The sequence below is a fragment of the Olea europaea genome, chromosome 22 (genome assembly GCF_002742605.1).
Source record: "Olea europaea var. sylvestris chromosome 22, O_europaea_v1, whole genome shotgun sequence".
NCBI lineage: Eukaryota > Viridiplantae > Streptophyta > Magnoliopsida > Lamiales > Oleaceae > Olea > Olea europaea.
The window spans coordinates 5,523,856-5,539,772 of record NC_036258.1 but is presented as its reverse complement, the minus strand read 5'-3'; the positions used below and the strand labels follow the sequence as shown (position 1 = coordinate 5,539,772).

Below are 15,917 nucleotides of genomic sequence, written 5' to 3'. Positions count from 1 at the left end.
TTGAATCCAATTCGTATACTAATCTAAATGAGATAGGTTTCCTCTTTCATATAAAGTTTGTTCTTTTCTAAAATGCACTAGAATCCTTATTAATTAATTACTATAATAGTAATTAATTTACTATATTATATTAATATTAAAGATATAAGGAGAAGGTTCTTAAGAATCCATTACGACAAAAGTCAGGGGATATCGAATCATGTGGGACCATTAAGTCTTTATTCCTAAGGATTTATATTTATATATACATACAAAACCCCTATCAAATTTTTGTCATTAGTCATGAAAAATATAAGTACTTTTTTTTATAAATTCTTATGCTCCTCAATTATGAAATAATAATAATAATAATAACTATAGTAAATTCTACAGCATCCTCTACATATATCCACATTCAGCAGGACCCCTTGGCCCTTGCTCATAAGTTCATCTTTGAATCACATACCACCCATTGCATTTGATTCTCATTCTCTCTTTTATATTTTTCATCTTCTTTAGCTCCATTGGAAAAATGTCCGGTGTTTGGGTTTTCAAGAATGGTGTTGTTCGACTAGTCGAAAATCCCGGTGAGTGCCATGCCCGGAAAATGCTAGTCCACGTCCTGTCTAACGATGTTATTACATCGTATGCTATTCTCGAAAGAAAATTATCATCGCTTGGATGGGAGAGGTACTATGATGATCCTAGCCTTCTTCAGTTCCACAAGAGATCAACAGTCCATCTCATCTCTCTTCCTAAAGATTTCAACAAATTTAAGCCCATGCACATGTATAATATTGTTGTTAAGAATCGCAATGAATTCGAAGTTAGGGACATGTAATGATGAATTAAGTGTGTGTTGAATTGTGTTTCTTTAATTTGTTCTTGATAGTGAGTTTGATTTTATTGGTCAAGTGTGTGATAATTAGTACTAGGTTGTCCGAAAATATGATTTTTGGTGCAAGTTTCTTGTCATGGCTAGGGTTTGATTTTTCTGGCTTATGCATGTTTGTGTAATTGGATATGGGATTTTAAGGATCCTAGAAAAAGATTCTAATGTGACATAGAATGTTTGTTTGATATGAATTTGAGATTTTCTATATTATACGTGCGAATATGTTGTATAAATACTTGCTTACAATATCTTTTAGGAGTCGGAATGAAAAATAGATTAATCTTGCTGGATCGTATCACTCTTGGTATTACTTTGCTTATTGTGTTTTGGTTTGGAGACGAACAAGGAACGCTCCTCTTCATTTCTATTGTTCTAGTTGCCTAAGAGAAATTGAAAAATTCCAATTACTACATAGTAATTATTGTCAAGCAAATTGTAAATAAGCTTAAGCCCCTGTTTGAGGGAGGTTATTTTCCCATTTTCAAAATAAATTCAATCGTTATTGAACCCCACACAGTCGTTATTTTTTACTTGCATATCACCAGCCTTCAAAGATTGTGCACCAATGGTCAAAAAAACCATTTTTATGAGGAAATAATACCCCTCAAATAGGGACTAAATATATTTTTGCAATAATTAAATTATTATCCGATCTGAAAAGATATCTAAGAAATATGTGCAGAATTAATTAATCCTGTTTATTGATGTTGTTCTACAGTATTTATTATAAACTATACTGCTTATCGTAAACTTATTCTCCAAATCTTATGAAGTAAATTATTCTACAATTAGTTACGAAGCAACGGGGCTAGTATTTTTAGCTATGCAGATCAAAATCTAAGATTATTTAATAAAAAAAATTAAGCACAATAGTTTATGAAATGAAGTAATTGAAAAAAATTTAGTTACAAAGTAACGAGGTGTGCGACTGTAAATGCACCATCGTTACACATTTTTTTCCCACGATATGCAATGAAAAAAATATATATATATATAAACATTTAAGTATTATATTTTTGTTATGTCCTTGTTTGAACTCTATTTTTCTAAAAATTAATTTTTTTCGAAACTCATTTTTAACAACACATTCTCCAATAAAATAATTTTACACGTAAATCGAAAAAATTTCCTATTTTTTAACCACACATTCTTCAAAAAAATCATTATTCAACAATACATTTTTCTTCAAAATGGAGCTCAAACAAGGACGTGTTAATTTGAAAAAAAAAAAAAACTATTTGTACATTGGTGGGTGACATGATTCATGACAGAATGAGGTGGATTTAATGAATAAAAAATTCTATCATTTTGAAAACATTTGAAATCGGTAGATTTGCAAGGACTGATGAAGAATTAGGACCCGACCCACCAACCGAATTAAAAGGGCCCAATACAAGTAATCAATTTGAGCTGGTTATTTATTTTCATTCTTCTCCTTGCCTCCAGAACTAGAACGAGCGGTAAAAGATCTTCTCTTCCCCAAATTTCCACCTCAGTTGATCACCATTAACGCTAACGCTGCCCTCCTTTATGTTTGCATTTATAAGGAGTTGTTGACCTTATTCTTGAGTAAATCAAAAAGATGGCAGAGAAAGGTAATGAGTCTTTTTTTGATTTGGTCGAAAATGCAATGTTGGGAGTTGTTCACCTTACTCTTGAGTTAATTGAAAAGATGCATTAGTAGTTGTTGAAAGTTTACATTTTTTGTGAAAAAATCATTTTTCCGGTTTAGTAATGTTTATGGTATTCCAACAAAATGATAGCAATCAATTTGACCCGGCAACAATATTTTTCCTTCTCTGAAAATATGTGTTGGGAGTTGCTGAAAGTTTACATTTATTGTGAAAAAAAATCAATTTTCCGGTTCATTAATGTTTATGGTATTCCAACAAAATGACAACAGTCAATTTGACCCGACAGCATTTTCCTTCTCTTAAATGTTTCATATAACTTGAAATGAGTATCTTATATCAATTATTGATTACTTTACACCATTACCAGTAACATTGCACCTACTTTTATGTTGTAGGGAAAGCTATTTTAGACAATGGGGATGATCTTATTTTGGTAGAATCTGAGTCTGAGAATGTTGCCGAAAATGTGAACTTATTAGGTGATGACGTTGTAGTAAGAGATGGTGCGCCTTTGCAAGCACCTGAGGTCGGTGTGGAGTTCAACAATGAAAATGAATTGTTTGATTACTACAAAAAATATGCAAATGCCAAAGGTTTTCCAGTTAGAAAAAGAAATTTGAAAAAGGACGACAACAATATTGTGAGATATGTCACATTGACATGTAGTCGAGAAGGAAAAAGAAGCAGTACTACAAGCGGTTCTTTGAAACCGCAACCAATTATTCAGACAGGTTGTAAAGCGAGGCTTACTGAATCTATGGATAGTCGTGGAATTTGGAGAATTAACACGGTAAACCTCGAGCATAATCGTAAAACAAGTCCATCGAAATCCAGGTTATATTGATGCAATCGAGAGTTGAGCGCACATGTTAAACGATGCATGGAAATGAATGATATGGCAGGAATTCCATTACACAAAAGTTTCAACTCAGCAATAGTTGAAGCAGGTGGATACGAAAATATGACATGCATGGAAAAGGATTGTCGAAACTATGTTGAACAAGTTCGGCGTCTTGGAATTGGAGAAGGAGACACCGTAGTAATACAATCCGGGTTTTATTTTAGTATGGATTTGGATGAAGATTCGAGGCTAAAGAATGTGCTTTGGGTAGATAATAGGGATAGACAGGCTTATAAGGAGTTTGGTGATGTTGTGACATTTGATACCACCTACCTCACCAATAGGTATGATATGTCATTTGCCCATTCGTTGGTATTAATCATCACGGATAATCGACCCTGCTCGGATGTGGGCTGGAGTGAAATGAGAATACGGAAACATTTGTTTGGTTTTTAGGACTTGGCTGCAATATATGCATGGCGAAGCTCCTCAGGGTATAATTACAGATGAAGACAGAGTTATGCAAAATGCAATTGAAATCGTGTTCCTTTATACGAAGCATAGATGGTATTTGTGACACATACTGAAAAAGTTACTAGAAAAATTTAGATACCACGTCGATAAGGGTTCGATTTTCTGTACTATTCACAATTTGGTTTACGATTCACAATTTGTTCAAGATTTTGAACAAGGTTGGATGGTAATGATCGACACATATGATTTGCATGATAATACTTGGTTGTCGGGACTGTATGAGAATGGATGTCGATGGGTTCCATGCTTTTTCAAAACCAGTTTCTGGGCAGGGATGTCGACAATCCAACGCAGTAAAAGTATGAATGCGTTCTTCGATAGGTATGTACATTCCAAGATCTCATTAAAGAAATTTGTCGAACAATATGAACGAGCTTTGAAGAATAAAGTTGGGAAGGAGATTCAAGCATAGTTTAAGTCTTTCTCACAGATAGTACTATGTGCAACGAGGTATGAAATGGAGAAGCAATTTCAAGTCGTTTACACCATTTCAAAGTTTTGAGAAGTTCAAGAAGAGTTAATCGGGAAACTTTATTGTGATCTAATATCTTCTTCAGAGGGACCTTTGGGGATGACATACGAGGCATGCGAGGAAGAGATAAACGATGAGTGATCATGGAAAAAAAGGTTCTTCGTCTCTTTTTGGAAAGAAGATTGTGATATTATTTGTAGTTGTCACTTATTTGAGTTTTAAGGAATAATATGCAGGCACGTGATCGAGGTATTGATCCGTAATGGCGTCAAACAAATATCGGAGAGGTATATTTTACGGAGGTGGCGGAGGGATGTAAGTAGAGCCCATACGAGGGTTGCTGTTAACTACGATGGCTTGATTAGTACACGGGACAATTGAGGTATGACAAATTGTGTCAGTCTTTTGCTACATTAGCGGACTTGGTCGCAGATGATGAAAGCAAAGCAAAGAACCTACAAAAATGGATCGAACATGAATGTAAACTGGTGACGACATCGAAATCCCATGGTGCAAGTAATGTCTTGTCTCCGCATACTGTACTGGTACCGTCACAATGTGAAATATCACTGGAAACTATCAATAGTAGATTACGTGATCCTAAATGTGTAAAGAGAAAAGGCGCACCAAGGAAACTTCGTAAGAAGAGCCCGTTGGAATCTAATTCAAATAAGGCAAAGGTATATTTCACGTTTACATTACCAATTGCATTGGGTTGTTTACATAATGTACCTAACTTGTTTGAATGTCATGCAGGGACATTCGAGTACATCCAAAGGAAATAGGCCGAAGGCACAGCCAAGTAATGTGGGTGCTGATGCACACGTCGTTCAAGTGCATGAACGGTCACAGCATTGCGTGAATGCACCGTTAACATATTCGCAACTCCTAATGGTTAGTATATGTATATGATGAAGTTATCTCAATAAGAAAATATTTATCGCAAAAATAAATTTATTTATGTAGGGTGACAACCACAAAGTGTTGCATTCACATAACAAAGTTTCTTTCCTTCGTCCAAGAATCATGTTCAATTCGATGGTCGAGGTAATTATGGGTTAAACATTCTACATACAGAATGCATCATCCATTTTATTTCTTGTTCGGGTATTAATTAGCAACTTGTATAGATTTGCAAGCAATGCCATATTTATACCTGTGCTTACCGGACCGAGATGGAGGAACCAATGATTTCTATTAAATTTTGGTGTGGATTCTATTCTTTCTACTTTGTTCAGTTCATGGTTACATGAAAATGCTAAAATTTACCTCCCAAATTTATGAAATGGTATAACCATTTTAAGTCGACAATCTGATTATATTTCTCTTCTTTTCGGGCAATTTTTAGGTGTTGGGAGGAAGGGACTTATTGTGATGATTATGACATTGCAGGCGGCTCTATCAGTAAATCCAGATAACTATACTTGGTTGATGAGCTTTGTACCTCGTCTATGTTTTTTTTTTCCTTTACTGGGATATCCTCTTCTCTATTTTTGCACTTAAGTCGGGTTGTTGTCTACTTGTCTTCTTCCTGCCAGTTGCCTCTTTACTTCTTTACATCACTTGGATGCTAGGTCTATCCACAAGAAGCAGTTCTATTACAGAAGGTTTTTTTTATAGCCTTTTATTTTAAGTTTTTCTACATCTTTGTAATATTTAGATTATGAAATTTGTTGAAATAGTGCATTTTCTTTCTTAATGGCTTCTATCTTGTAATCTGGTAAAAGTTGGGGCTGGGTTTGGGTGGACTTTACGAAAGCCTTCGGTTGAAAAATAACTAATTTTTATTGTTGTGCGTCTTTGGATATTCAGACTTGTTAGTTTCATCTTGTAGGATATTATTGAAGCCAAGGATTTTCTGAAGAAGAGGGGTTGATGTTGGTTCTAATTGAACGGCAAATCTATGGTTAGGAAAACTATTTCCTTAACAAAGCCATTCTTGTTGAGATGAATGAACTTTTGAGTTCCATTCACAACTTCGTCTTGTTATTTTGCATATCCAGTTTCATTGTTTGTGCAGTGAAAAAGCTAGAAAAAAATTTGTTCTTTTGATATAACTGATTATTGAATCAACTGAGTTTCTTCTGTTTTCTCAGAGATTTTTATGTCTACAGTTTGAGTACTTGCTATTTTGTCTCAATGGCTGTTTCGAAAATAAAATAAAAGATGATTATGAAGAGACATACTATTAGATTTATTTCTTCTAATTTATCGAAAATTTTATAAAATGGTATAACCATTTTAAGAAATGAACACGATTCAAAGAAATGAATTAAAGTTGTTTCCAGGCAACTGCAAGGGATGCTTTTTCTCATTATTGTTGCTTCCAAGCAACCTATTATAGTGAACTAAAACTTTGGATAATGCTAAATGGTCTCAGCTTATCCTCAAAGTCAATGAATTCACAGATGGAAGGTAGCAAATGAATTTCTCAAATATAATTAACATCCAACAATTTGAAATTAAATTTAAAACTTATATACGTTGCTAAAACTTTGTCGATAACAGATTACATCAATAAAATGATAATTGGTTACATGTCCATAATAGGCCGAAGTTCATCAACATTTAAAAAACTAGAAAAAGTCCCTTGGCTTCAAAGTCACAAAAGAAATGGATAGACGAAAAAACTACAAATCATGCATGGTCATTTCCTTTCTTATCACATTCCACATTTGCATTGTCTTTGCGTATTGTCACTGTTATCTCCACATCTTTTTCATGAGTTAATCGACACATCGTTTCAAACATGCGAGCAACATTATTTTCTAATCCAATTGTCAAATGATTAGTAGAGGAGCTGCCAACGGAACTTGATTCATCAGACGTTTCACTTTCTTTGACCCACTCCCCAAATCTGCTTTTTTTTGCTGCAACACTTGAACAATTTACCTTTGTTGTTCGTGTTTTTCACCATTGCAAAACACTTTACATATGCAACTTTACACCACAGGCAAGGGAACTTATTTTGACAATCTGCAAAGAAGTGACCGCTTTGTCTACAACCATGGCAGACTCCATCATTCTGTCCTGCCATTGTAAGCTGCAAAAAATAGCATATCACACATAGTACAACAATTCAACAAAGGCCATTTCCAAATATTACAATCACCCAATCACATGGTTGTTACTGGCTTCAACTCACAACCCAACAAATTTTAGAAAAGCAGTGTGCTTCTTACTGCCTTCAACTCACAATCCATTGATAATCTTTCGAATATATGAGAGTGGTATAAGAGTAAGACCTTTCTACAAATAAATAGAATCATGCAACTATTAAGGTAGATAAACACATTTAAACAAAATTCTACTTTCAAAATTATATAATTAAGAAATATTTTCTCACAAAAGTGACCAACATTGTGCAAATATAGGCGCACAAGTACACATTGAATTATGAAAATTGCCCTCAAACGGTATCTTATTAAGTAATCATTTACTTCCCAAAGTAATTATCAAGAATACAACCTCGACAACAATGAATCCATAAATTATTAGCAGGAGCTTTACAAGAAAGACAGCAAAAGTAGGATAGAATACTCAGTGAACTATCTGACAGAATAAATATTCTACAATTCACTATCATTGTTATTATGAAGCACATGCTTGTTCTTGAAAAAGTTACCAGGAACATTACATTCAACAGTTCACCATTTATTTAGTCATGTACAAACCAAGTGTTATTCAACTTAATTCTGTCATTCAATACATAGATAACTATATTCTAAGATAAAAATTCACTCAATTATCCTATCTTTTTTTCTCTCTTGCACCTTCTCTTGACATAAATTTGGCCGAAAATCAAAAGCTTCGAGATACCCATGTAAACCACATATCACACTAACTTAATTTTAGCTGTAGATTTGTCAGAGAAAGCGGTGTTTGTGGGGATTCGAATGACGAAAACAATGACCAACAGCCTTCACAAAAAAAAATTTACCGAAACTTCGGGTTTCATCAGAGGTGTTAATTTCTATGTTGAGGTTGGGGGAGATGGATGAAAATGGATAGGAGAGCTGGCAGAGTAGATTTCCTTCGATCCCATCTTTTTCGCTTCTGTTAAGGGATTGTGAGAGATTGGGGAAAGAATGAGGAATAGGATTGGAATTTGGGCCAGATTGCTTCAACATTTTTTTTTCACTTTCTACCTACTTCTGTCATGTGCTTTTGTCTCAACTGGTTCTATACAAATAGTGGGATCATATTAATTTTATTTTTTCTTTATCCGTGTTTCTTAATTAAAAGAACCCACTTAAAATCTCAGGGCCTACCAATAAGTGAAGTTTGGAAACACATTTTTTAATTGTTGTTACACCAATAGAAGTGTGATTCTTGTCTCAAACTTAAATAGAAAAAAGAAAATTTTGAAGGTGGGTCCAGTTTAGGATACAATAACAATTTATGTGGTTAGGGCACGTTCTCTCTAAACTTAGAAAACCTCCCAAATATGCGGTCTCAATAAAGTAAATTAGATAAGGGAATGACAGATATTTATATACACACACAAGTTCTCTTTTATTTAATTTAATATGGGAAAAATAATGCTATTTATTATCATAGTTGATTAGCACTTGTGAATTTGGCAGAAGGGCCAAATAATAATAATGCATCACAACTCATATGAGCTTAATATCACATTGACAGATGATAATTAGGGGCAATATTTTATAGCATTACTAGGTGGGATAAGTGTTGTAAACTGATCGATAGATTATGAAAATAATGAAATACTTAAGAATAGAATAAAGAATCCAAAGATTTACGTGGAAACCCAAGAAGAGAAAAAATCACGATCAGAGCAAGAGAAATTACAAGATCTCAATACTCTCAACTAATATCTAAAGCTCTCAAGATATTAAATGAATGTTATGACTNATATACACAACCCTAGAAACCAAGTTGTAGATTAATAGGATGAGTCCAAAATGCGTTAAAACACGAATACTGGGAAACACTGTCGCTAGAGCGACAGCTCCGTTGCTAGAGTGACAAGCAGACAGCAGGCGAGCGAGAGATTTCTGTTGAAAATTTGATGGTGTTGCTCGAACATCCAACTATATACACACACAACCCTATAATTTGGATCATATTACAACAAATCTCCATCTTGAACCAAATTTCAATACAAGAAACTCCAAAGTAAACACCACTCCACCTCTTCCAAACAAGCCCTAATGGACTAAATTAATAACAAACACCAACTAAATTCAAACAATGCTCAAATTTAGCAATGTGAAGTGGTTTTGTCTTCATATCAGCAAGATTATCCTTGGTATCAACCTTGCTCACAACAATATCACCATGAGCAATTCACGCACAAAATGGTATCTCACATCAATGTGTTTAGTCCTCCCATAGAACATCTCATCCTTAGTCAGAAAAATAGCACTTTGGCTATCACTATAAACTGTAGAAATTTGTAAGTCTTTACTGATTTTGCCAATTAATCATATTAACCACATAGCCTCCTTATATGCCTCTGTAATGGCCATTTATTCTACTTTGTTGTAGACAAAGCTACTGTATTTTGCAAAGTAGTTTTCTGGATGATAGCACAGCCTCCAAGGATAAACACATACCATGTAAGTGATCTCATTTTATCAAGGTCCCCTGCATAATTTGAATCCACATACTCTATTACTCTAGCTGTATTTCTTCCAAAATGCAAATAAGCATTAGTTAAGCCCTTCAAGTAATTGAATATCGATTGCACTGTTTTCCAATATTCCTTGCTAAGATTTGTCATGTACCTACGAACTGCACTGATTGCATGTACAAACCATAGTTTACATTAGTGAATATACTGGAATAAGGAACCTGAGATATATAATCAATATCTTCATCTGATTGAGGATACAATCCAAATGACAATTTGAAGTGGGTAGCGAAGGAAGTACTGATAGCCTTACATTCAACATATTGTACCTCTGAAACACCCTTTTAATGTACCATTTTTTACTCAAATACAATCTGCCATGCTTTCTATTCCTTAAGATTTTCATACCAAGAATTTTATTTAGTGCACCCAAATCCTTCATCTCAAACTCCTTACTAAAGTTGACATTTCAACTTTCTGACATCTGCTTTATCATTGGTTGCAACGAACATGTCATCAACATATAACAGCAAATATGTTATCAATCCACTATCTTACTTTCTAAAAATACACACAATTACTTCTGCTAAACGTATGAGTGGTCTTGAATGAATCAAACATTTTGTACCATTGTCTTAATGACTGCTTTAATACATACAAGCACACATAGTCTTCCTTCCCAAAAACTATAAAACTTTGGTTGCTGCATATAAATGTTCTCTTCAAGTTCTCCATGCAAAAATACTATCATCACATCCATCTGTTCAAGTTTCAAGTCATTCTTTGTCACTATTCCAAGTAAAGCTCGAATTGAACTATGCTTTACAACAGGTGAGAACACATGTGTGAAGCCGATTCCTGAAATCTAACTATAGCCATTTGCTACTGATCTGGCCTTAAACCTAATATCTTCAATCTTTGATATCCCTTATTTCCCTTTGAATACTCACTTGCAGCAAACAACCTTTTTATCTTTAGGTAATTTCACCATGTCCCAAGTAGAATTTTATTCAATGACTCCATCTTCTCCTACATAGCAATCAATCATTTGCTAGAATCACTGCAACTGACTTTCTCTATATATGTAGCAAGTTTCTTAGTGGAATTAATATTTTCATCCACATTCAAAGCATAAGCTAGCAAGTCTGATTCTCCATACTTCTGTGGAGGTTGAAAGTTCTATCCTTTGCAATTGAATACTGTGGTGTTGCTGGTAGTGGGCAAAGTAAGCAAAGTATCACTGTTTGTCAATTCTGAACTAGACTATTCTGAAATAGACCATTCTGAAACCTCTGATTTTTTACTTGACCAATTTCAAACTCCACTTGAGTTGAATGATTTTTTGTTTCTCAATTTTATCAGAATTCCCACGAGGTGAGCCATGAACAATAGCAAGTTCATCCAATGCTATATATCTACTAATCATCACCTTTCTAGTCTTAGGACACCACAATTTATATCCCTTCATACCTGATATATACCGAAGAAAAGACATACTTTCTAGACCTAAGCTTCAAATTCTCATTATCCACATGAGCATAAGTAGGACACCCAAGAATCTTCAAATCAGTATAACTCTTCTAGTGTCTTTTTCCCAATAGCAGTTGAAGGTGGGCGATTAATGAGAAAACAAGTTGTTTAGCAGTTTCAGCTCAAAAAGTCTTAGACAATCCGGAGTTTGTAAGCATACAATCGAACATTTTCATCAAAGTTCTACCCATTCGTTTTGCCACACCATTATGTTGAGAAGTTTTAGTCACTGTCAAGTGTCTCAAAATACCTTCAGCCCTGCAGAAGTTATTGAATTTATTTGAACAAAATTCCAACCCCATTATCCGTGCGTAGATGTTTAACCTGCTTTTCAAACTGTTTTTCAATCATTGTCTTCCACTCCTTGAAAATCCAAAACACATTAATATTTTGCTTCAAGAAGTACTTAAACTTTCCTGGAAAAATCATCAATCACTGTTAACAAGAAATAAGTACCTCATCTTAAAGGTACTCTGGCCAGCCCTAGAGATCTGAATGGATATATTCAAGTGTTCCTTTCGTGTTGTGTCTTCTTGTAGTGAATCTAATTCTTTTCTATTTCCAAAGACATAGTGCTCGATCTTCTACCCATCAAGAAGCCCTTCTACTCAATTCTATCATACCATTCTCACTCATATATCCAAGTTACATATGTCAAAGCTTTATAATTTCTTCATCGGTTAAAAAGAAGAAGCAGAGACTGCTGCATCTCCCATAACTGTGGAACCCTACAAAATATATAGTTGTATAGAGGTTTTTTATCCATTTATAACAACAAGAGCGCCTCGACTCACCTTCAAGACCCCACCTTCACCAGTATACTTACAAGCCTTTAAGTCAAGTGAACTCAAAGATATGATATTTCACTTCAGTACTGGAACATGTCTGACATCTTTAAGTATTCTGATAACACCATCAAATATTCTGATTTTGACTGTACCAACCCCGACAATTTTGCAAAGCGAATTGTTTCCCATAATCACTGTACTTCTCGAAACTCTTTTATATATTGTAAACCAATCCTTATTGGGACACATATGAAAAATACAAGTCAAGTTAAGAACTCATTCCTCACAATGTCTGGAATCCATATCAGAGTTCACAAGAATCTCTCCTTCACTTTGCCCATCTTCCACAACATCAGCCTCCACTGACTTAAAGGAATAGCAATCAGCCCTGATATGTCCCTTCTTCTTATAGTAATGACACACATTTTCTGCATGTCTGGATTTCGGTCTGTCCCTCATACTCTTACCAGAACTCATATCCTAATTTCTCCCACAAACAACCAAGCATTCCGCCTGACTCCCAAATCCTCCAACAAGATACCTCATCTTCTCCTTAGATAACAAAGCATCATAGACCTCTTTCATAGTGAGAGTGTCCCTACTACAGAGAATAATATCTCTAAAAGTCACATATGATGGCGACAGTGAACACAACAAGATTAATGGCCAAGTCCTCCTCATCATACTTAACTTTCAACAACTCCAAATTGGCCACGATTTCTTTTAACGAAGTCGAGTGATCATCCAATGACACACCTTCAAACATCTTATGAGAATACAAGCATTGTTTCAAGTGTAACTTCCTAGTCAAGCCTTTTGTCATACAAAGTTGCTTCAACTTCACCACAACGCAGTGACACTTTTCTCCTTGAGAACATTTGAAATTTTTTTTAATAGATGTAGATGAATTTGGATTTGGGCTTTTCGATCCCTACGCCGCTTTTCATTCTGTGTCTAGGTTGATGGCATCTTATCAAAGCCAAGCAAGTCTTTCTCCAAATCAATCTGCGAGAAAATTGCTCGCATCTTCACTTACCATAAAATAAATATCGTGCTTTGATCCAATAATGCAATATCAAACTTTATCTTTACCATGCAAATAATCAACAATTGCTCTAATAGCACTTGTTGTGAATTGATCGCAAATAATGACAATAATGAAATAATCAAGAACAAAATAAAGAGCACAAAGATTTACGTGGAAATCCAAGATTAAAAAAAAATCATGGGCAGAGGAAGAGAAATTTACTATAATCAATAGCAATTGTATTTATAAGATCTTAACACTCTCAACTAAGATATAAAACTCTCAAGATATTATATAAATGTTATGAATCAATACAAGTCGTGACTTATATATATACAACCCTAGAAATCAAGTTGTAGATGAATAGGAGCCCAAATGCGTTAAAACACGAATACTCGAAAAACACTATCGCTAAAGTGGTAGCGAGCGACAGCTCCGTCGCTTGAGTGGCACGCAACCAGCAGGCGAATGAGAGATTTTTGTTGAAAATTTGATGGTGTTGCTTGCTGCGTCCAGGTAGCAATGAGCTAGCGAAAATGTGGCAATAATTTTTCCCGATTCATAGGTTTGATATCTCTAAGACCACTTCAAATACGACTCCAATACCCAGTAGAATTTGGGTCACATCACAACAATAAGGTACTAACATTATCTAGCAAAAAAATTAAAAAGCCTTCTTATATTTCAATAATTTATTTTTTAGTAAAAGAAGTTACTTTTTATAAACTAATTCTTATCATACTAACACATATTTACTTATTTTAAAACTTACCATTTACATATAAGTGAACTTAGCTTATCCAAACCTAGTCTAATTAATTATTTAGTTAACTAAGCTAGCTAGGGACAGATTCTTCGATCCTAGGTACTTTAAACCTCTCTCCTTCACAAAGATGCTTGAAAATGGTTGTTCGTTTCCCATTCAAGAAAAGAAATGTACTTCCATATTATGTACTTTTACAATATATTAAGAATATAATTAGAAAGCAAAGCCGTTTAAGTCATTGAATAAATAAATTTTCCAAATAAAGTACATATACTTGCGTGCGCAAAAGGGTGCAAATCACAGAGAATTAGTACCTCATGCCATTGAATTTGTGTGCGAGCAAGACCGCAAGCACGAATGTTAACTCATGAAACTCCCAAAAAACTCTTATGGTTAATAAACCATATGAGTGTCTTGAAGAAAATTTTTAAATATGGAATAATTTTTTTATTTTAAAGAATTAATGCCTAAAAATAATATAAGGAAAAATCAGTAAATATTTCTTCAGAAAAATAAAATGAAGAGTCAAAATAAAGAGTATTGTTGCAATACATTGAAATTTAACTTTCTAAATTTAAATATGCTCTTTATATATAAAAAGTTTTTTGAAGATGCACTAATAGCTTATTAGTATGTGAAATTACCTCGCCATTCATGGAGTCCATTAGGGTTGGGCATGGTTTGGTTCAGTTCTAACGAGAATCGAACCAGATTCGAAATTTTCGAGTATTTAGTAAGTGGAACCGTTTGATTTCGGTTCCATTCGATTCAATTCGGTTCGGTTTCATTCGGTTCCCAGATTCTGTACTATAATTAATTTTTTTAATATTTACAAAACTACATTAATTCAACTAATGACATGTTCAAAACTAGCTCTTACAAAATAACGTAGTCCAATCTTATGTATTTTTTGCATCTTTCTTTGATAAGTTCTTCATAGATTTGATTATTAAAATTACGGGAAGAAGAAGATAGTGAGCTTACAATAATTAATAGAAGCATTATCGAATTTTAATTCGATTTCTCCAGATGGTGAAACGACACTACAGGAGAATAACAGATTTGGATAAAACTTATGTCAATTTAATTAAGTTGTGCTTGGATTGGAAATTAGAAATGGAAAAAATCATACTTTTGGCTTTGAGCTAAATTAATTAGTTAGCAAATTTATTTTTAAAAAAATAAAATAATTTGACTATTTAAAATAAATTAATTAAAAAAATTAGGAAGATTTGATTCTTATTCGGTTCTCGATCTAAAACCAAAAATCGAATCGAACCCGTTAGTTCTCGATTTAGACATCCGTTCGAATATTTAACTTAAGAAAAATCACTCGATTCGATTTAGTTCGGTTCGGGCCCGATAGTTTTGCCCAGCCCTAGAGTCCATAATTGGATCATTTTCCTCAGTTTCAAAGCTAAAGAAAACAAAAAGGCCCCGTAGTCAAAGTCTTCATTATAGTTCATTTCGTCTAACTAGAAACTGAAGTGCTCAAATTCTGCAGATTTCTTTGTATCATGACAGAGATGCTCAAACAAAATCTCAAGCACTTAAAATAAGTGCATGAATCAATTTTAAGGTCATTGTATAATAAATAAGCCTCGTTTTGCTATTCTTCTGTCTATCCTTCAGTGATTTACCATAATTGTTAATTTCCTGTTTTGCTCTTAAATATATCTGCATTTTTTTACCAACAGCTTGTAGGCTGTCTGACCAATGACGAACCGCTAGCTGCTCCGAAACAACGGCCTGCATTATATTGCCAATTTGCATCTATAAGTCTTGCCCCTAACCATTTTTGAAAAACTCTTATGTTTCTGGAAGAAAAAATGAATATGTTGCATCTAAGCAGAGG

At 34.1% G+C, this 15,917-nt stretch overlaps 1 protein-coding gene across 1 annotated transcript; it reads left to right on the top strand.

Moving 5' to 3' along the window:
* The first annotated feature begins 340 nt into the window (after nt 1–340).
* On the top strand, nt 341–1,079 carry LOC111371217 (flowering-promoting factor 1-like protein 3). The gene has a single exon (XM_022993111.1). It carries the CDS (start codon nt 512–514, stop codon nt 818–820), a length of 309 nt encoding a protein of 102 aa, XP_022848879.1. The 5' UTR covers nt 341–511; the 3' UTR covers nt 821–1,079.
* Nucleotides 1,080–15,917: the final 14,838 nt, after the last annotated feature.

Bases quoted from the DNA above. Each gene is read 5' to 3' on its own strand.
- LOC111371217 (XM_022993111.1), top strand. From the start codon at position 512: ATGTCCGGTGTTTGGGTTTTCAAGAATGGTGTTGTTCGACTAGTCGAA.